A 21,807-nucleotide genomic window follows, 5' to 3' on the forward strand; every position below is an offset into this window, starting at 1 on the left:
TATTTTTCAGAGTTCGAAACTGGAACTGCGTATTTTGCTGGAGAGTAAGAGAAATCTAAAAAAGAAAAAAAAAGAAAAAAAAAGAAGAAGAAAGTTTTAGCATGACCAGTTTTATGAAAAAGCAATGAGTAAAGTGACCGACTGGTTGCCAGATTGATGAGTTGTTTCAAAATTGTATGCGTCAGTGACCGATGACCAACACAAAACCTAAACCCTGTATAAAAGATATTATTTGTCTAGATTTTCACCTTTATTACAGAACTGAGGTCTGTGATATATAATATGGTGTAGAGTTGAAAATACAGTGCATGTCGCATCACTTTTAAAATTGTCAGCATCCCTTTCAGTATTATTAGTGTTTCACCACCTTACCATTTCTCATTTTATAGTTGTCATTCCATACTGTTCCCCATACTGCCCCCTTCTTGTGGGCTTCCAGGGTCTCTATCAGTATAAACAGAATTCTTTGCTGGAAATTTACTCATATCTATGGCTGTCTTTGTTTCTGGCTTTTTCTTTTTGTCGCCACTTCATTTTCTGCCTTGTTGGTCCATTCACCTTTCTATTTTCTTTTAAAGCCTCCAATATTTCTTTCCCCTTTTTTCAACTTGATTATTTGTATTTGTATTTCTTTTTTTTATCACAACAGATTTCTCTCTTTGAAATTCGGGCAGCTCTCCTCAGGGAGAGCACGTAGCTACACTACAGTTGCACCCATTTTTTGTATTTTTTCCTGCATGCAGTTTTATTTGTTTTCCCTGTCGAAGTGTATTTTTCTACAGAATTTTGCCAGGAACAACCCTTTTGTTGCCATGGGTTCTTTTATGTGCGCTGAGTGCATGCTGCACATGGGACCTCGGTTTATCGTCTTATCCGAATGACTAGTGTCCAGACCACCACTCAAGGTCTAGTGGAAGGGGAGAAAATATCGGTGGCTGAGCCATGATTCGAACCAGCGCGCTCAGATTCTCTTGCTTCCTAGGCAGACGCGTTACCTCAAGGCCATCACTCCACATTATTGAGCATTCTTACTATGTTTTATTCTTTTTTGCACATAGGATAGTTGGCTTTGGTTTTCTTGTATTTTGTATGCCTGTTAGTATCTTTAATTTTGTGTGTTATGTCTGATTATGTTTATATTCTGGCAGAGTATTTTTAACCCATTCAACCCTGGGGAGTTAACAGCCTCAGCAAACTTCCATGTCATACTGATGTGGAAAAAGAACTGCACAAAATAAACTGTTTTCCTTCTTGGGAGTTAGTTCCATTTCTTTGTGGTTTATGAATATGTATGAACGTGAAAACTGAACCAATGAGATGAATTTTGATGCGGGCGTAGGCTCAGTGAGTTAATCCCCTGGCAAAGAACAACAACTCATGGAAACCAGTCCCAGGCTTATGTGCATGAACATGACTGTACTTTTGCCTAATTTTCTGTTCCAGTTTTCTTATGGATAGGGATTTGTTTTCCATGTATCAGTATTTACAGTTTTTCTGTTCTGATATGGCCCTGTTTGGTTTGCTGGCCTGTAAGCAACAAAGACCTATATCTGTACTGCTGACAGTGACAGAATCAGTTAGGTGTCGGACTTCTGATCCAGTGGTCACCAGTGATCAGAGTTTGATGCCTGATTATGGCATGATGCTGTGTCCCTGGGACAGGCATTTAACTACAATTTTCCTCACTCCACCCAGGTGGAAATGGGTACCTCACTTCATCTGGGGAAGGTTAAAACAGCAGGTGAGGACTGGGTTCCACCTTCTTCCTGTGCTGGGCCCCAGACGCATGTGGGTATGAATACACTTCCCATGATGGCTGTAAAATGATAAGGGACATTTAACCTTAACCATTGTGCAAATTTGTGCAGAGCATCATGAAACTGGCGATGACAGGGGAAGGGGGAGACAAGAGAGCCGGAGTTCTGATCCCCATTCCACAGTATCCCTTGTACACGGCCACCATCGCTGAGTACAATGCTTACCCTGTCAGTTCCTTGTGCTGTCCTTCCTTGGTTTTAGTGTAGAGTGTTTTGTCAGAAAGTTATACTCCTCCAAAAGGGCAGCTACATTATTTTATCTCTCATGGTAAATGCACTATGTGTGTGTCTCATGGTAAATGCAGTGTGTGTGTGTGTGTGTGTGTTTATGTGTGTGTGTGTGTGTGTGTGTGTGTGTGAGATAACAGTTAATCTAGGTGGAAACTGTGTTAACCAACATACATGGGCCCAACTGACACCAGTGTTGACAGAAAAGTTTGGATTTCCGTGCAGCACACACATTGTTACCTTGAAGCACTTTGTGGAAACATAGGTGATGTTTGTATCATGTTTTATACTTGAAAGTTGTTGATTATTTTTGCTGTCCAGCTGTGGCTTGTTCTGTTTGACATAATGTTCTTAATAACATAGTCTTTTTTTTTTTTTTGACCCATCATCTGCACCATTTCCGTGGCATTACTCCCACACCACTCATTCCCAGTGCCCCATACACGGCCACACATGGGTTTGTTTGCCACAGTCCCAGCATCGGCAGTCCACATGGAACCACTGATGTCAGGTCACTAGGAAGCCACACACCAGTGGAGACCCTGCATTGCTGCTGAGTCACTTTGGTGGCTTTCAGTAGTATCTGTTCTGATTTAATGTACTTAGTACACCACTTACTAAGTCCCCAACTGATGACAATGATGGCTTAGTCACAGAGCCAAACTGAATGAGTGTCCCACCCAGAGTGGAGACCACCACCTTGTCACTCCAATGACAGACCCCCATGAATCTGCTGACACTGAAGACCCCAACAGGACTCACCCCAAGCACAGAAGTGGAGGGGTATCGAAACTGAGGTCATCATGAGAGCAAGGCATGAAAGGCCATAAAAAATTATGATTTTGGACTTTTTTAATATTGATGATGAAAGAGGAGGATGAGGATGCTACTGCTATGGAGGTCCATGTAGGTTTGGGATGACACGACAAGGCTGTACTCTGTGCTTCATGTCATATTGATATCCTGGTGTTAACCAAGCCCAGGAGATAAGACACTTGCAGTGTTGGTCAGGAAATTAGAGCAACACACTCAAAGACGCATCCATGAAGTGGATGATACTCGACCGTGTGGTCCCAGTCTTCCTAATTAAGCCCATAGCACACTCAATTCTGGGTAGGAGCCAGTCATGGGCTGAAAACCCCCCACCTCCGCTTGAAATTGAACCTGTGTCCTCCCTGGTATCAGTCCATGACGCTCACCATTTACTTCACCACGGCTGTTATTACATATAGGCTTATCATATATCCAAAAGGTGCATAAGTGTGTGTGTAAAAGAGAGAGAGAAGAGGTGAGGGTGGGGGGGGGCCGGGTGGGGGGGAGGAGAGATGAGACCTGATTATGTGTGTCTGAGATGGTTAGATCTGCATGTTAGCAAGAATATGTGAGTGTGTGTGTGTGTTTGTGTGTGTGAATGTGGGAAGGGAGAGCAAGAAAGAGAATTGAAATTTCTCGTTAAAAAGTTAAGATGATTATGATTGTGATGGGGTAGATTGGGTACTACCTGAACGAGGACAAGAACTGGTCACTGGACATGGAGGAACTTCACAGAGCCCTCAAGGAAGCTCAGCCACACTGCCAGCCCCGTGCCATCGTCATCATCAACCCAGGAAACCCAACTGGTCAGGGTTTGTGTGTGTCAGTGTGTGTATGTGTGTGTGTGTGTGTATGTGTATGTGTTATAAATCATTTTTTATTTATTTTGAAATACAAACATAAGAAAGGAAAGAAAAAAAATTACACAAAGAGAGGAAGAAAAAATAAGAAAAACGAGACATACACATACACATTAAAAACAAACAAGATTGATTTTGAAAAATTACAACTGACTTGCAAAATGTTTAGCATTCCCCTCCCACCTTTCATGACACATAGTTGTATTTATGCATGCCAGACATTCAGTTTGTTGCATGTCATATTTGCACATGTATGCTTAATATCATTCAAAGATATTTTCCATTGAGTTGATCAATGGTGTTGTCTGTACCTGCATACCTTTTGGTTAGGTTTGTCATTGTAGTGATTACTTGGTTGATGGTTTGATCAGTTGATTTGTTGGCTGACCGATCGATTGATTTTACAGAAATTTGATTTAAATTTCTTTCTAGAGAGACAAGGAAAGAACAGAAGATTTATGCAAACATTTTTTTTCAGCGTTGTTTTCTCTGCATTGTAGATGGTTGAATGGTGGATTTATGGGTAACAAATTGGGCTATTCACATGCATATATTCATGCTGTATAAATTCATGCTCAAACTTTGAATGGATCATGTCCGGTTAGGAGCAATGTTTAGAACCATTTTATCATCAGCCTGCACTGTGGCCATACAATGTACATCATCTCCGTTCAGTTGACAGTGCTGTGTGGATGTACAGAGTGCATGTCCAGTACCAGTGTCTATCACTGCCTCTCACTACCAGCTCCTGTCACTATCAATGGCTATCACTTTTACACTGCTTTCTGGAAAGAGAAAGTGTGTGAGTGGCTTCTTTTTTTAGCTCTTTCTCACAGAAGTACAAAAAGGTATATGATTTGTATTTGGATCAGGCACACATGCAAGCACACGCATCATCTTTCATTCGCTGTTATTTATCTGCACTTTCAATTCAGATAAATGAAAATTGGCCAAGAGAATGCATATTTGTTGATCATACATCATTGATTGAAAAAAAAGAAGAAAAGCTAAAAGCATAACAAATGTGTTGTATTGTGATTTTTGTTTTGTTGGAATTATTTGAAATGACTGAATTACTGCTGTAACAAAAAAGAAAAGAAAAAACAGCTGTGAATTTATGCCATTGTGTATTTTCTTTCAGGACAAGTTCTGACAAAGGAAAACATTCAGGATATTATTCGCTTTGCCAAAGACAATAATCTGGTGCTTATGGCTGATGAGGTAACTTATACACCCATTTTTATTCTGCTTGAACTTTAATTATGTTTGGTGAATCATTCTTGTGTTTTTTGGTGTCATAAACATGTTCAAGTACTTCTTTCTGTATGAAAAATTCAGTCATTGGAAAACACCCAGCTGGCTAGATTGACTGCAGAGACGTATGATTTCTGATATGTATAGGATGTTCTCATCGTTTTGAGAATAACTATTGACTTTTTTTCATTATTATTATGTGATGTGTGTCAACCGATTGTTAAATAGGTCCTTCTTTTCATTTATGTTGTATGTTAAAAAAGAAAAGAAAAAAGAAGGAAAAATAACGAAAAAAAAAAAAAAATCCACATATATAAGAACACATGCAAATGAACACAGAAAAAAAAGGAAACGAAAATGAAAATGAAGACACTGAATTATGGCAATGCACTCTTCTCATCAGGAAGAGCAGTTCAAAGTCTGTGCAGAGAAATCTGCCTTTGCTGGAAGTTTGACACCATAGTTATTATTGATTTTTGTGTGTGTTTTGTTTTTGTTTTTGTATTCCAACAAAAGAACAAGAAAAAGTAGTGAATCTCTTAGGACTAATATTATGGGAGCAACAGGTGACCCAGAGTACATGTGTATGCTAAGACATCTTTGTGTGTGTGTGTGTGTGTGTGTGTTGTTATGTGTGTAATGAATTATTGCTTGTGTTAATCATGTGTACAATCATTCTGAGAAATATTATTTATTCTGTACGTCTTCTTTGTTTCTTTAAAAGCTGTTTCACTGAAAAATCTGATAATCTGTCCCACATGTTTTTGTATATTAATTTATACTGCCTGCTACATTGTTATATTCATAGTGCTGAATTTTTTTTATTTTTAATATTATTTCATTTATAGAAATTGTAGCATTTAGTTTATTGTTGACAGTACTTGTATATTTCTGAGCTATGTTTGTTTTTGAAAATTCTTTTCTTCTTATCATTATTATTATTATATTTCTTTATCATTAGTTTATCTTTTTGAGCATTGGCATGTTGATGATACTCATTTACCAGCTGGCAGCATTTGTGTTGGTGCAGGTGTATCAGCACAATGTGTACGCCAGTGGCTGCAAGTTCCACTCCTTCAAGAAGGTTCTCATGGAGATGGGGCCAGACTACAGTTCCCTGGAACTGGCCTCATTCATGTCCACCTCCAAGGGATATATGGGAGAGTGAGTCTGTGGGATACATGGGGGAGTGAGTCTGGGATTCATGAGAGTGAGTGTGTAGGATACATGGGAGAGTGTCTGTGGGATACATGGGAGAGTGTCTGTCGGATACAGGGGGAGTGAGTCTGGGATTCATGAGAGTGAGTGTGCAGGATACATGGGAAAGTGAGTCTGTGGGATACAAGGGAAAGTGAGTGTGTAGGATACATGGGAGAGTGTCTGTAGGATACTGGAGGAGTGAGTCTGGGATACATGAGAGTGAGTGTACAGGATACATGGGAAAGTGAGTCTGTGGGATACAAGGGAAAGTGAGTGTGTAGGATACATGGGAGAGTGTCTGTAGGATACTGGAGGAGTGAGTCTGGGATACATGAGAGTGAGTGTGTAGGATACATGGGAGAGTGAGTCTGGGATACATGGGAGAGTGTCCGTGGGATACAGGGGGAGTGAGTCTGGGATACATGAGATTGAGTGTGTAGGATACATGGGAGAGCGAGTCTGGGATACATGGGGGAGTGTCTGTGGGATACAGGGGGAGTGAGTCTGGGATACATGGGAGAGTGTCCGTGGGATACAGGGGGAGTGAGTCTGGGATACATGAGATTGAGTGTGTAGGATACATGGGAGAGCGAGTCTGGGATACATGGGGGAGTGTCTGTGGGATACAGGGGGAGTGAGTCTGGGATACAGGGGGAGTGAGTGTGTAGGAAACATGAGAGTGAGTGTGTAGGATACATGGGAGAGTGAGTGTGGGATACATAGGATAGTGCCTGTGGGATACAGGGGGAGTGAGTCTGGGATACATGAGATTGAGTGTGTAGGATACATGGGAGAGTGAGTCTGTGGGATACATGGGATAGTGCCTGTGGGATACAGGGGGAGTGAGTCTGGGATACATGAGAGTGAGTGTGGGATTAATAGGAAAGGTTTGTAGGATACATGGGAGAGTGAGTCTGTAGGATTCATGGGAGAGTGTGTGCAGGATACACAGGAGAATGAGTCAGCAGGATACATGGGAGAGTGAGTCTGTAGGATTCATGGGAGAGTGTGTGCAGGATACATAGGAGAATGAGTCAGCAGGATACATGGGAGAGTGAGTCTGTAGGATTCATGGGAGAGTGTGTGCAGGATACACAGGAGAATGAGTCAGCAGGATACATGGGAGAGTGAATGTGCAGAGCAGAAATAAAATGAGAAATAAATGATTCAATTTAGGCACAAGAATACAACTTCTGACAGCCTGTGGTTGTCTTTCTCCCCTGCAATTTACGACAAATACATGGGAGAATGAGTGTATAGGATACATAGGAGAGTGAGTCTGTAGGATACTCCGGAGAGTGAGAGGATACACAGGAGAGTGAGTGTGTAGGATACATGGGAGAGTGAGTGTCTGGGATACATGAGAGAATGTGTCTGTAGGATACATGGGAGAGTGAGTGTGTAGAATACATGGGGGAGTGAGTGTGTAGGATACATGGGGGAGTGAATGTGTAGGAGACAGGGGATGTAGAGACAGTATAAGGTGGGGAAAGTTTAATTTTCTTGATAATTGAAGAGCCATGCCTTTCTCTCTCTCTCTCTCTCTCTCTCTGTGTGTGTGTGTAAAGAAAAACTTCATAGTTTTTACCTGTTTATTTTGCCAGTCTTGCAAATTTCATACCAAATCTTTAACAATGAATGTGTCATAGATTTTCTAATTAAGAATTTTTCTTAGTCAGTGATTAATTTTTCAGGGAAGGAAAATGAAAAGATGATCTTTTCCATATTCTTGTGTTGTCTTCGCTATAATTCAGATCATTTAAAAAATCCAAATAGAAAATAGTTTAAAATTTCACAGCTAAATGCATAAAGGGGCATTGTCATGGTTATCCTCAAGTCAGCCTAGAGTGTTATTTTAATTTCACATTGCTGCTTTAGAAAACAACTTTCCTCGAGTTGTTCTTCATTATAAGTATTGTCACAAGACAGTTCTTTTAATTCTTAGCATACTATCATCTCCCACTCCATGCCACCATCTCCCAACTCTCTCACATGCACACACACACACACACGCACGCATGCACACACACGCGCACACACATACATGCACTTGCATACACACATGCATGCACACAAATACTACAAGGACTGAAAGCAATTACTATTTGTGCTGAAATACAATCTGCTTTGTGGACATGGACCTATGGGATGTTTCTCTGAACAATTTCCTGGAATGTTATGGTTTTAACTGCTCCGTAAGTGAAGAAAACAACTTGATTAAAAATATCAAGGCTTTCATGCAAAATCTTCAAAATGACTGAAAGCTGACTGTGTGTCCTGTTCCCCAGTTAATAGTTTGTAACACTGTACACTTGAAGGTCACTTTTTTGTTCAGTTTGCATATGTGTATGTGAGTGTGGGTTTGTATTTCTTGGTTTCATGAGAACTTTCCATGTATCTGGTTGCCAACAAACGTGTTGCAGGTGTGGTTTTCGAGGGGGCTATACCGAGGTGATCAACTTGGACCCAGGGGTGAAGGCCATGCTGGTGAAGTCGATTTCAGCAAAACTGTGCTCCTCTGTGTCGGGACAGGCGGTGATGGACGTGGTAGTCAACCCTCCCAGGCCAGGGGAGCCGTCCTATGATCAGTTCAAGAAGGTAGGGAGTGGCTGCTGTTTCATTGTACAACACACAGTGTGAACCCCCCTGTGATCAGTTCAAGTAGGTAGGGAGTGGCTGCTGTTTCACTGTACAACACACAGTGTGAACCCTTCTGTGATGAGTTCAAGAGGGTACGGAGTGGCTGCTGTTTCACTGTACAGCACACAGTGTGAACCCCCCTGTGATCAGTTCAAGTAGGTAGGGAGTGGCTGCTGTTTCACTGTACAGCACACAGTGTGATCCCTCCTATGATCAGTTCAAGAGGGTAGGGAGTGGCTGCTGTTTCACTGTACAGCACACAGTGTGAACCCCCCTGTGATCAGTTCAAGAAGGTAGGGAGTGGCTGCTGTTTCATTGTACAGCACACAGTGTGAACCCTCCTGTGATCAGTTCAAGAGGGTAGGGAGTGGCTGCTGTTTCATTGTACAGCACACAGTGTGAACCCTCCTATGATCAGTTCAAGAAGGTAGGGAGTGGCTGCTGTTTCATTGTACAGCACACAGTGTGAACCCTCCTATGATCAGTTCAAGAAGGTAGGAAGTGGCTGCTGTTTCATTGTACAGCACACAGTGTGAACCCTCCTGTGATCAGTTCAAGAGGGTAGGGAGTGGCTGCTGTTTCATTGTACAGCACACAGTGTGAACCCTCCTATGATCAGTTCAAGTAGGTAGGGAGTGGCTGCTGTTTCACTGTACAGCACACAGTGTGAACCCTCCTATGATCAGTTCAAGAGGGTAGGGAGTGGCTGTTGTTTCACTGTACAACACACAGTGTGAACCCTCCTGTGATCAGTTCAAGAAGGTAGGGAGTGGCTGCTGTTTCATTGTACAGCACACAGTGTGAACCCTCCTGTGATCAGTTCAAGAGGGTAGGGAGTGGCTGCTGTTTCACTGTACAGCACACAGTGTGAACCCTCCTATGATCAGTTCAAGAAGGTAGGGAGTGGCTGCTGTTTCACTGTACAGCACACAGTGTGAACCCTCCTATGATCAGTTCAAGAGGGTAGGGAGTGGCTGCTGTTTCACTGTACAGCACACAGTGTGAACCCTCCTATGATCAGTTCAAGAGGGTAGGGAGTGGCTGCTGTTTCACTGTACAGCACACAGTGTGAGGTAATTGTTGCTTCACTACAGCACAGTAGCTTGTTCAGTGATTGTACTGTTTTACTGTATCAGTCAGTTTATCAGTGTGAGGTGATTGTTGCCTCAGTACAGCACAATAGCTTGCTTCATGATTGCTCCTGTCTCACTGTATAGCACAGGGTGTAAGTGGTGTTGTTTCACAACAGCACAGTAGCTTGTTCCATGATTTCTACTGTTTTACTGTATCAGTCACTGTATCAGTGTGATGTGATTTTTGTTTTGACACAGCACAAACTTGTTCCATGATTGTTGGTTACATGCCTCTTTCACATAACAGTCCCAGGAAATGCATTTCACTTTTACCAACTGGTGACATGAAAAATACATGTGACATGCACAGCATATGAACAGAAATTATCTGAAACTTGCTCAGAACCTTTGAACTTTAAAGTAAGGCTTCCACTTTTCCAGGAATTCACTGATTTGTGCGAAAAGAAAAAATGAAATTGAACACACAAAACAAGATTCAGTGAAAAAACAAACAACTGGGATGCAAAATTTAAGTGCTGACAAAAATCTGGAAGCAAATGACAGCTGCAAGAGCAACTGGACTGAGTAAGTCATATTTGTTTAGATTGATAACTGGGAATATTGTTCATGAGACACTGCTGGAGCTGTGAAGATGAAAACTGAGATGTGCTGGTATGTATCGATGCCTTTTTAATCCCTGTAGACGTAAGATTGGAGGTGCTCTGTGAATTGCAGATTGATCATAATGGCAGTAAAGTGCTACAGATAACGGCGGTTAAGTGCTATAAATGTGCTCTGATTTGTGTCAGCTTGCACAATCAAGGTGTGTTTTTTTTAATTTTCCTCAGTGGGAGCCCTGTTAATGGGATACACTGTTAAGCCATGGAACAGAATACATGAAACTATTCCTTTAAGTTTAAGACGTCAGATCTGATGGGAACTTCTTGTAAAACAGGAGTGAGACTTGGAAGTGAAAAATGTATCAGCAAATATATGGCTGAAAATCATGTTTTGTGATGGGGCCGGTGGTGGCTGTGTGTGTGTGTGCGTGTGTGCGTGCAGGAGCGTGAGATGGTGCTGGGCCAGCTGGCGGAGAAAGCCAAGATGGTGACAGAGACGTTCAACTCCATCCCAGGCATCTCGTGCAACACGGTGCAGGGAGCCATGTATGCCTTCCCCAGCATTGAGCTACCCAAGAAAGCCATCCAGGCAGCCAAGGTAACCTCTTGCAGCATACACACATAATAGTTTCAGTTTCAGTTTCAATTTCTCATGGAGGCATCACTGCTATCGGACAATTCCATATACGCTATACCACATCAGACAGGCAGATGCTTGACCAACAGCATAACCCAGCGCGCTTCGTCAGGCCTTGAGTGCATCCATATATATTTGTGTACCTGTCAGAGTGAATTTCTTCTACAGAATTTTGCCAGAGGGCAACAATCTCATTGCCATGGGTTCTTTTTCAGAGCGTCAAGTGCGTGCTGCACACGGGACCTCAGTTTATTGTCTTATCCAAATGACTAGATTCTCGGTTCGATTTTCCAGTCAAACTTGGGAGAAAGGGCGTGAGTGGGATTCGAACCCTGTCCTCCACAGACTCTGTATTGGCAGACGAGTGTCTTAACCATCCTGCCACCTGAGTGGTGATGTGAGTGCTAGTTTTTCGGATGAGATTATGATAAACTAAGGTCCCATTTGGAGCATGCACATAGTACACGGAAAAGAACAGATGGCAACAGAGGGATTGTCCCTGTGCAGAATCAGGTATAAAAATCCAAATACACTCGCAAACAGAAAAAAAAGGAAGTAGGGGTGGAGGGTGGGCAACACACTGTTCTTGGGGAGAGCAGCCCATATTTCACACAGTGAAATCTGTAGTGACAAAAAAGTGATACAGTAAAGTAACACAACACAACACAACACACTACAATACAGTATCAGGACTGGGTTGCAACTGCAATCTTAGCTGCACCGAATTTGCTTAGGGTGGGAAAATTCAGACTTCGGGAAAATTCTCAGCTGTAAGTAGACTCATCTCTGCCTAGAGCTTAGATAGTTTTTGCAACCCAGAGCAGAAAAACACAGGAAGGTATTCCAGATGAGCCATCGGAAGAACAATGTCAGCCCTTCCCAATCCCTTAAAAAAAAAAAAATTCTCAGTCCCAAAGAACTAAAAAAATCAACCAACTTTCCCAAAGTGGTGATAGCAGGGGAGAGGCATCATGTTTGTGGCTGTGCATGAACAGGGCCATTAGGCAGTTACTTCAGTATTGTGTGATCTTGGGAGACGTTGACACATCATTTGAAATGGTGCTGAAGATTACTGGTGTGTTTGTTGACCCGAGTTCTGAGTCAGATGGTTAGAGAAACAGTTGTTACATTTGTAATTCTCACTGAGCGTGTGGTGAACAGTGTTGAAACTTGGCCCAGACAGTTGACACCAGCTTGTTCCATGTATGCACACCCACCCACACATGCTGTCTTATAAGCACACACATGCTGTCTTGTGTGCACTCGGTATTTGGACATGCATGCTTGCACACGCGCCAGATCATAGACATGCACAAATGCTGAAACACACAGAAATTGTATGAGTCATGAAAGGAAAAGTCAGATCTGAATCTAATAAATTTGCCAAGGAGGTTAAATTGCATTGGACAATGTCATTTGTGATTTGTTGTGTGTGTATCTGTACATGGGCATGTGTATATATACATACATATGTGTGTGTGTGTGTGTGTATTGAGAGAGAGAGAAAGAGAGAGGTTTTTTTTTCTCACCTCCTGTTTGTTTTTATGGTGGTAAACATCGAATTTCTTTCCCAGTGTAGCGGCTGACAGGTAATGATTTGTGTTTCATGGATGGATTGCTGTTCACTGTTCAGGACAAAGGACAGGCCCCTGACGCTTTCTACTGCTACAACCTGCTGGAGGAGACAGGGATCTGTGTGGTGCCAGGCAGTGGGTTCGGCCAGGTGGAAGGGACCTGGCACTTCAGGTAAGATGGAAGAGCTGCATTGTCTTCAGTCAGAATGTAAATTTGGGTAATATTAATGTAATAATGATAATATTGACAATCTTCTTCTTCTTTGTGGGCTGCAACTCCCACATTCACTTGAATGTACACGAGTGGGCTTTTAATTGTATGACTGTTTTTACCCCGCTGTGTAGGCAGCCATACTCTGTTTTCGGGGGTGTGCATGCTGGGCATGTTCTTGTTTCCATAACCCACCGAATGCCAACATGGATAATAGGATCTTTAATGAGCGTATTTGATCTTCTGCCTGCATGTAAACACGAAGGGGATTCAGGCACAAGCAGGTCTGCACGTATGTTGACCTGGGAGATCGGAAAAATATCCACCCTTTACCCACCAGGCACCGTTACCCAGATTCAAAACCAAGACCCTCAGATTGAAATTCCAAGGCTTTAATCACTTGGCTATTGTGCCTGTCTTGATAATAATGATATCAATAATATTAACCCTTTCAGCCCTTTATGATCTGCCTGTGCAGCTTTCCCAGCCTGGCATGTTTTGGTCCAGCTGCATCAGTGGTGCTTAACCACTTCAGGCACAAATTTATAGCAATTGCTCAACCAATAGCTACTCAACTTCAGATAGTGATTGAAATATAATTTTGACACAAGTTGCCGAAGTCTCAAGACAAGGGAGGCATTATTTTACTTGTAACTTGAGGACCTGTCGATGTTGAAGGTTGTGGGTTATCTTCTTGATTCAAATGTCCACCACTTTGTCCAGACTGGTCGCTAATTTCATCTCTTTCACTTTCCCAAGAACTATTGGATGAAATATAAGTCAGATTGTCATTATATGGGTCGAAATTGCTGCCAGAGTTCATCATAATTATATTGAGCACTTCCTGTACAGCAAACCTTTGACATTTTGCCATACTGGTGCGGAAAACTGGATAAAAAACACTAATCGCTAGATTTTTGGAGCAGAACTTAACGCTTGTGAAGAGGGAAGTTAAACTCCAGTTAATTTTAATGCATAATAGGGAGCTGACAAACCTGTTTAACCAGTTCAGTGTCAGGGAATTTCATTTAAAGAAAAGTGCTCTCCCTTGCCTGGGAATTTTGAGGATTGAGGGGTAATAATTTAAAAAAAAAATCTAGTACAAAAACTATACAAGATACAGAAGCGAAGTAAATGTTTTTGTGGCAGAAAATTAAAATGGAATCTGAATCTGAGTGGTTTTTCTGATTTATTTTGATTGTAGATAACTTTCAAGCATTTAAAAGTGATGTTAATAATCTTCATGCACCAAAAAGTCCCATTCCACCTCCATAGAATGACATCTGAAAAGCAAACAAACAAAATACAGTTGGAAATAGCATGCTTATAGTCAGGTTATACGTGTAGAAGAAAATAAACAGGTTATATATTTATGATAACAGTCACACCACTTGCAAACATGTAAGTGAACAACTTTCCCAACAATGACAAACAAGGGTTCTGTCAAAATAAAAAGTCAGTCATGTTATCAGAAACTGAACAGTCAAGTGTTGTTTTTTTACACCAAAGGGCATTCCACACTTGGAGTGGGTAGCTCTTTGATGATACTTTCTTCCTGCTGCTTGCAGCAATTGAGCCAAGAAAGTGTCTGCTGTACATCTGGTTTGTCTGCTCTACAAAGGAGTCATCCAACACATCAGTGACAAAAAGAGTGAAAAAATAAAATAATGAATATCCTGTCCACTGCTTGTGGATAATTGCCTGTTGTTTAATTCCTGCCACTTTAACACTGTGAAAGACAGTTCACTAAACTCATGGACACGCCCATTTGCCACACTTTCTGTTTGGTCTTGAGCTATCGTCTTGCACCACTCCACTCTCCTCACCCCTCTTCACAAATTACGCAAAAGTTCTATACTCTTACTGTCAGTGTCATCTGCTCAATATTGATGTCTTATTGCACAAATGGACTGGACAAAGCGTTAAACATTGCTGACAGTTTCACCACTGTCGTTTTCACCCCTTAAAGTTCCAACCGGTCATCAGACAAGATACTTGCATCTATCATCATTATTATCATACATAATCATCTGCACAGCCTGCACAGTTGTGTAAATCCATTGACTGGACCACTGTGTCAGCTGAACAAAGTTTCCAACGTAATTTTTGCACTTGACACAAACCCACTTTTCAGGCACGCTCGACGAAGTCCAGTTAGTGAAACATTGTTGAGAAGAAAGGGTCCTCCACCTGACGTATGCTCATTTACATCCTGTAGGCCACCTATATGACGAGATAACTTGTCTTTGCAAGCATGTATGCTTCGCTGCCACAATGATAAGATAACTCGTCATCGAAATATCCTGGCTTTCCTGTGGTTTGCATTCAGTTCGTTGACAAACAAACTGGTCACTTTAACTTGGGGAATCTTTCTAGATTTTATTCATAACTAGAAACACCATCTACGTCATGAGGCAGTCCTTTATTTCAACATTTTGGTTGGGTTACTGTCGCATTGTTTGCCTGGTTCCTTTCCTCCCTCGCTCAACAAAATGTCGGACTGACGCCGTGCTCAAGACATCCAATCGTGGCGAACTAAATCAACCAAGATTGCTTTCTTTAGCTAATGCTTAGAAAGAATTGAAGCGTAAATTCGAAGGAGAAGACAGTGATGAACACTTCTAGGACGATTTGATAGAAAACATAGTGAGCAATCAAGAGAGTGGCCAAGATACGACTATCAGTGAGTGATGCCGGTTGTGTGCTGTAGCAGATGACAGAAAGTGGCCGAATTATTAGCAGGACACAGTGTGAGCGATTTTCTTGCCACTCAGCCAACGCAGTCTGATGAGAACTGGATAAAGTGACCGTGTGAGAGGGGTGAAGAGGAGGGGGGGTGGAGACTGAGGGTGCATGGCCTCACATCCATATTATCACTTGGAGAAGGCACAGTGCATTGTGTGTCTATCTCTTTTAAAAAAAATTTTATTGTGGTTGTTCTAGTATGATTTTGTGTGTGCAGATATCCATTTGTCCAGAAAATATATTTTAGAGCATATTACCTGACTAATGTTTGTAATGAACAAGTTGAAAATGCGACAAAAAAACAAAACACTGATTTCAAAACAACAGCATTTCACTAAAAATATATAAAATGGGAAAACATCATGTGTTTTGTATTATTCATTCATTTACCTTTCAGAAAATATATACTTTTATGGGTCTTTCTCCAATAACAAAGAGCACAGAATTTTTTGAAAATTTATACCCGTTTTTTGTGAAAAAAACCCTGGCAAATACGAGGGTCATTCAATAAATAAGGTGAATTTTTCGGTATAAGGACTTCTAATACAGATAGAAGCTTACTTTTTTTTTTGTTTTACTTCTTTTTCACATGGATTTAATTTGTTTTGCAGATTAAAAAAAACTTTGAGAGTTTTGGCGATTAACAAAGATGGCCGACCAAGAAGCATGCTCCAGGATTGAACAGCGGTCAGTTATCAAGTTTTTGGTTGCTGAAGGGTGCAAACCAGTTGAAACTCATAGGAGAATGTCAACTGTGTATGGTGCCACATGTTTCAGCCGAAAAAATGTCTACAAGTGGGCTAAATTGTTTAAAGAAGGACGGAGCAGTGTTGAGGAAGACAGGCCTGGAAGGCCTACAGAAGTGAGGTCTCCTGAGGTGATCGAATCAGTCAGTGACCTCATTCAGTCTGACAGAAGGGTGACAGTGGATGACATTGCAAGGACTTTGAGCTTATCTGTTGGGACAGCACACAAAATTGTCCATGATGACCTTGGCTACTCGAAGGTCAGCTGCCGGTGGGTGCCAAAGATGCTTACTCCAGAGCACAAACAGAGGAGGGTCGAGTTGTCCCAGCAGTGTCTCTGCCGCTATGAGAAGGATGGTGATGAGTTTCTGAAGAAGGTGGTCACATGTGACGAGACATGGGTTTGGCACTATGAGCCTGAGTCCAAACGGCAGTCCATGGAGTGGAAGCACGTAGGCTCTCCAGTGAAGAAGAAGTTCAAGTCCCAGCGGTCCACGAGGAAGGTGATGCTCACCGTTTTTTGGGATATGCAAGACCCAATCACCATTTCATTCCTTGAGAAAGGAAGCACTGTCAACAGTGCCAACTACTGTGAACTGCTGAGGCAGGTCAAGAAAGACATAAAGAACAAACGCAGGGGTCATCAGTCAGAAGGAGTCATCTTGCATCATGACAACGCAAGGCCTCACACAGCAGCCCGAACGGTGCAGACCATCAACGAGCTGGGCTGGGAACAGCTCCCTCATCCCCCTTACAGCCCAGACCTTGCCCCTTCAGACTTTCACCTGTTTGGTCCCTTGAAAGCGTTCACGAGAGGCACGAAGTTTGAAAGTGACGATGAAGTCAAAAGTGTTGTGAGCGACTGGCTGAGACATCAGTCCAAAGATTTTTACGCTGAGGGAATACGGAAGCTTGTGCACAGATGGGAAAAGTGTGTGACAGTGCTGGGAGACTACGTTGAAAAAAAATAAAAATAAAAATAAGCTTCTATCTGTATTAGAAGTCCTTATGCCGAAAAATTCACCTTATTTATTGAATGACCCTCGTAGATTTCACTGGAATCTTATTTTCCTGGCAGGGAAAGGGTTAAGTGAACGGGTTTCTTCGCCTGACTGCTAATCTGGCTCAGGCGGAGAACGGCGATCAGCGGTGCAGGGTTGAATGAGTTTATGATAATAGGAATGATAATATATAATGCAAGGGATGAATATTGTGCAGTTCCTCACACCTTGCAATGTACACTGTGCTGCACCACCACACAGCATTGCAAGAAACAGAGAAGAGAAATACAGAAACACTTATCTTTTTTTAACGCTCTTCTCTTTTACAGGACGACCATTCTCCCTCCAGTGGAGAAGCTGGGCGAGATGCTGGGCAGGTTCCGTGACTTCCACATCCGCTTCATGGACACCTACTCCTAACTGGCTGACCCAGCACTGCACTGCAGTATTTGACACTGACTTCATGTGATGTTGCAGGAAAGTTTTAAGGGAGATTGTTCCTTCATTCCTTGTCTGTTTGCTCATGATGAGAGTAGTGTACCAGTCTGCTTGCACTGTCAACTTTGCTTGTAGTCATTGTACATATCAGTACTCTTCCAACTATTTGTTTTTGCAAATATCACAGAGATTATGAGAACTGATTTCAGCTTATTGTGTCCAGTGTGATAAAAATGAGAATACAATTGTTTTGTTTTTATTAAAGATAATTTAAGAAGTACTCACATTATCGTTTTTATGTGCAATGTATTGAAATGAGAGAACATATTATTTTCTTTCAAAGAAAAAAAACAACCACTTCATGTTTTTAGATCATGCCTGACAGCATTCTGCCTTATTTATTCTATCAAGCCCTGGGATAGGGCTTTCACAGTAGATTGGGGCTATATCATTTGTGGAAATGGTTTACTTATCAGGAAATATAATAGGGTAAGACAAAATGTGCTGTCCGAAGATTGTCTGAGTGTTTTCTATAAAAAAAAAGGTTCAGTATTGGTGTAAAAACTGACCAAGCAAAGGCTGTTTTTATCCTTTTCATCAGGCTTGTGACGTCATGTTGCCAACTACAAAGTCTTTAGCATAAGAAACAGCTCCAAATTATAAGGGAAACGGTGTAGAATGTGTTGAAGATTGGGGAATAAGCTTATACATGTAGACAGTAGTTTCCAAAGAACCACCTCTTTCTGCCTAGAACAGGGGAGTTGTTCCCCATGGGAGTAGATAGCCGGTGAAAATAGCTGCCATATACTCTGCAGATTAGTTTATTTTCAAGGTCACACAAGACAGTGTTTCTGAAATAAATGCATACATTTTTTTTTGTTTGCTACTCATGTATTGCTTATATGATAAAGTGGGCCCTATTTGTTTCTGATTTCATTAGATTTCTTATATTTTCAGTTGCCAAGACTGATTATGAAAACACTCTCCTGTTAGAATTCATGGTTTACACATTGACAGAACAAGTAAAACATTTCTCAAGAGTCCTGATTTGCTGCACACACCACAAAGATGTTTTCAACATGGCAGAGCATGGAGGGAAGAAACAAAGCTGCCACATTGATTCAAGCTGTTGGGGTTGGAGAAAAGTGGTGACAGATGATACGAAAAGTGTAGTTAGTTTTCTTGTGCTGATTTCTCCTTTCATTTAGCAAGGGCGAAAAATGAAAATGTGAGAAATTGTTGGAGTGTTCGGTAATGTTCAGGTCACATTTCACTGCCATAGGCAATTTTAGTTGACTAGACAGTGAACTGCCATAGGCAGCTTTAGTCGACATCGAGGGGTCATGTTGATAAGACAATTTTTCACATTGTAACAAAGCTTGACAGCTGCAGCCAGTTTCACTGTTGTAGAACAATGACTAACTTTTGCCCCCTGACAGAATTTGAAGTGAACAAGTCTATTGTGTTATTTTGACATGAACTGAAGGCTGTGACTCAGAGCATTGTATCTAATATAGTTGGTGCTGGGGAGCATTTTTCACACAGAAATTTGGCAGTGAATGAATTAACCAGGTCATATTTAATCAGTGAGCAGGAGCAGATATCTGTTTACATTTGCTCATTTCTAGGTTTTTACTGGAATGTAATAGGTCCACAGCATACTGTTTGTTCAAGAAGTCAGTGAATGAATGTTAGATTTAGATGGCAGACTGAATTTTTAAACCAACCAAAATACTCATGTACTGTTAATGCGTGTGGGCCATATGGACTGTCAAAGCTTTCTTCCCAGAAAATATGTGGTTCTGCTGTCAGTGTTAAAAGGCCAAGGTGTGGTTTGGTGTTTGCTTTTTTTTTTTTTAACGCAGTTAACAACATAACTGTAAGACTTGATTTTGCCTTTTGTGAAAACTGACATTTGACCAGTTTACCATATATTGCATATTTTTCTTGGGAGTTCTTAATAAAACTGAATTAGTCTCAATTTTTCCCCCCACAGATTTGTTGAAATCATCATTTTGAATTGCTCAAGGTCTTGTCCAGACATTTCCAGTTGTTTTCATTTGATGCTCAGATCTGTGTTACATCGTAAAGAGTGAATGCTGAACAGCTGTAATAAGATCAAAATTTTTAGGACTTGAACAATGCAAGTGTTGAATGCGCTGTTAGTTTGTCCTTGTGTGGTGCTTATTTGTGTAGTGTTTGTCCATGTACAGAGGTTAAAATAAACTGGTGGTGTAAAGCACTGCTTCTGTGGTGAAAAGGCATACATGTATACGGAAGCAGAAAGATATTAGCACTGAACGAAACATCTGCAAGTGTTACTTCATGTAAAAATGCCATATATAGCATTCAATTGTCTGATGATTTTGTTGTTGTCGTGTGAGTTATTTATAAACTTAATGAAAGATTACCATGTTTGGAACTCCTAAGATTTGTGGGCACAGAAAAGTAAAAAAAAAAATTAAGTTATTGTGAATGTGGATACGACTAAAAAAAAAAAAAAAAAAAAAAAAAAAAAGAATTATTCTTTTTCTAAAAGACCTTCACTGTGATCATACTTTTACTGCACAGGAGCAGCTTATGAAAACTTTTTTTTTCCCAGGAACTGTGAGGCGTGTGTGTAAAAAACTTTTGTTCAGTTTCTACATTTAAGTGTGGCCTTTGGAGTCCTAACTGGTTATTTCAAAGGATAATATTACATGCACTTTGTATGTGCTGGAGCAGTTTAGGAACCTTGCTGGGGTAATATTTCTGAAACAAATAAATATTATCATATATTTTCTGAGTGTAGCTGTTCTCTTGATACAAATATAAATGATAGATTTTCTTGGTGCAGTGGTTTCTATATGTCCATAGTTTATACGTGCAGGAACAATTTTGGACTTTTGCTCCCACTGTGTCGCTGGGGTAATCTTTCTGAAACAAATAAATATTATTATAGATTTTCTGGGTGGACTGCTTCTTTTTTCTGTTGATACAACTAAATATGATGGATTTTCTGGGTCTGGGTACTCATTTTCTTTTCTGTCTTCATAATCTGCCGTCTGGTTTTCCAACTGATCTAATCTTTCCCAAAGTCTCCCTTTACAAACATGCAGTGCTGCCGAAACTCTCAACATTAAAGTATTCAGTCGTGAGGTTGTGAACTTGGGAATGGACACCAGTGGTCCTTTCAGCAGTATTATTTGCCAGTGACTGACCCTTTCTCTTATCTGTCCAGTATTTGACTTTAGTGTTTGTTTTTCAGTTTGTTTTCATCTTGAGTAATGAATAACACAAATGATACAGGTTCTTTCAAGGCCCAGTTTTAAGTTAAATGGTATAGTTAAATATCCAATGGATTTTAAAAAGTATTGTAATAAATGCTAATGATCTGTTTGTGTCTGTTTTTGGCTTTGATCTTTGGTTAACAGATGGCTTTGCTTTTAACATGCTTTCAACGGTCATCATGGCCTCTTGGTTCCAGCTGATAGGACAGTGGTGAGCCTTATGTTTATTTCAGTGAAATGAACAGTGACCTTGATAATTTGAATGCCCTGCAAGGATTAACCAAGAAAAAACTCAAAAGTATATAAAAATGGTTTGATAATTTTTCAGTACTATGTTTTGATTTTCACTGATGAGAATTTGCATCACTGCTACATGTTACACACCAGTTTAGTATCAGCATGTTTCTGATACAATTAATTTACCAGATGTTGTGAACTTGAATCTCAATAAATTCATGACAACTGCCAGTATGCCTAATGTTTTTATGGATTGATGTGGTTATAAACAGCTCTGAAGTCTGCTTTATTCAATTTTTTTGTATTGTTAATAATATATGTGGTAGGAAGGATGGTTGACAGCTCAGTACTAGTACATATTAACCACGAGACATATACATGTTAGTTTCAACACAAGACAGGTTCCCTGAAATAGTAAACACCCACCAACAATTGTGCTGCTGC

General features: G+C 40.9%; 1 protein-coding gene across 1 annotated transcript in view; it reads left to right on the forward strand.

Moving 5' to 3' along the window:
• The window catches only part of LOC143286143 (alanine aminotransferase 1-like), a 26,839-nt gene extending 5,245 nt beyond the window's left edge, over nt 1–21,594 (forward strand). Inside the window, exons 5-12 of the mRNA XM_076593745.1 lie at nt 1,869–1,985; nt 3,535–3,664; nt 4,860–4,939; nt 6,003–6,136; nt 8,596–8,770; nt 10,948–11,103; nt 12,776–12,888; nt 17,749–21,594. Of these exons, the coding sequence (XP_076449860.1) occupies nt 1,869–1,985; nt 3,535–3,664; nt 4,860–4,939; nt 6,003–6,136; nt 8,596–8,770; nt 10,948–11,103; nt 12,776–12,888; nt 17,749–17,839 (996 nt within the window). The 3' untranslated portion in view covers nt 17,840–21,594. The remainder of the gene's footprint in view (nt 1–1,868; nt 1,986–3,534; nt 3,665–4,859; nt 4,940–6,002; nt 6,137–8,595; nt 8,771–10,947; nt 11,104–12,775; nt 12,889–17,748) is intronic.
• Nucleotides 21,595–21,807: the final 213 nt, after the last annotated feature.

Source organism: Babylonia areolata, chromosome 9 (assembly GCF_041734735.1).
Source record: "Babylonia areolata isolate BAREFJ2019XMU chromosome 9, ASM4173473v1, whole genome shotgun sequence".
Taxonomy (NCBI): Eukaryota; Metazoa; Mollusca; class Gastropoda; order Neogastropoda; family Buccinidae; genus Babylonia; species Babylonia areolata.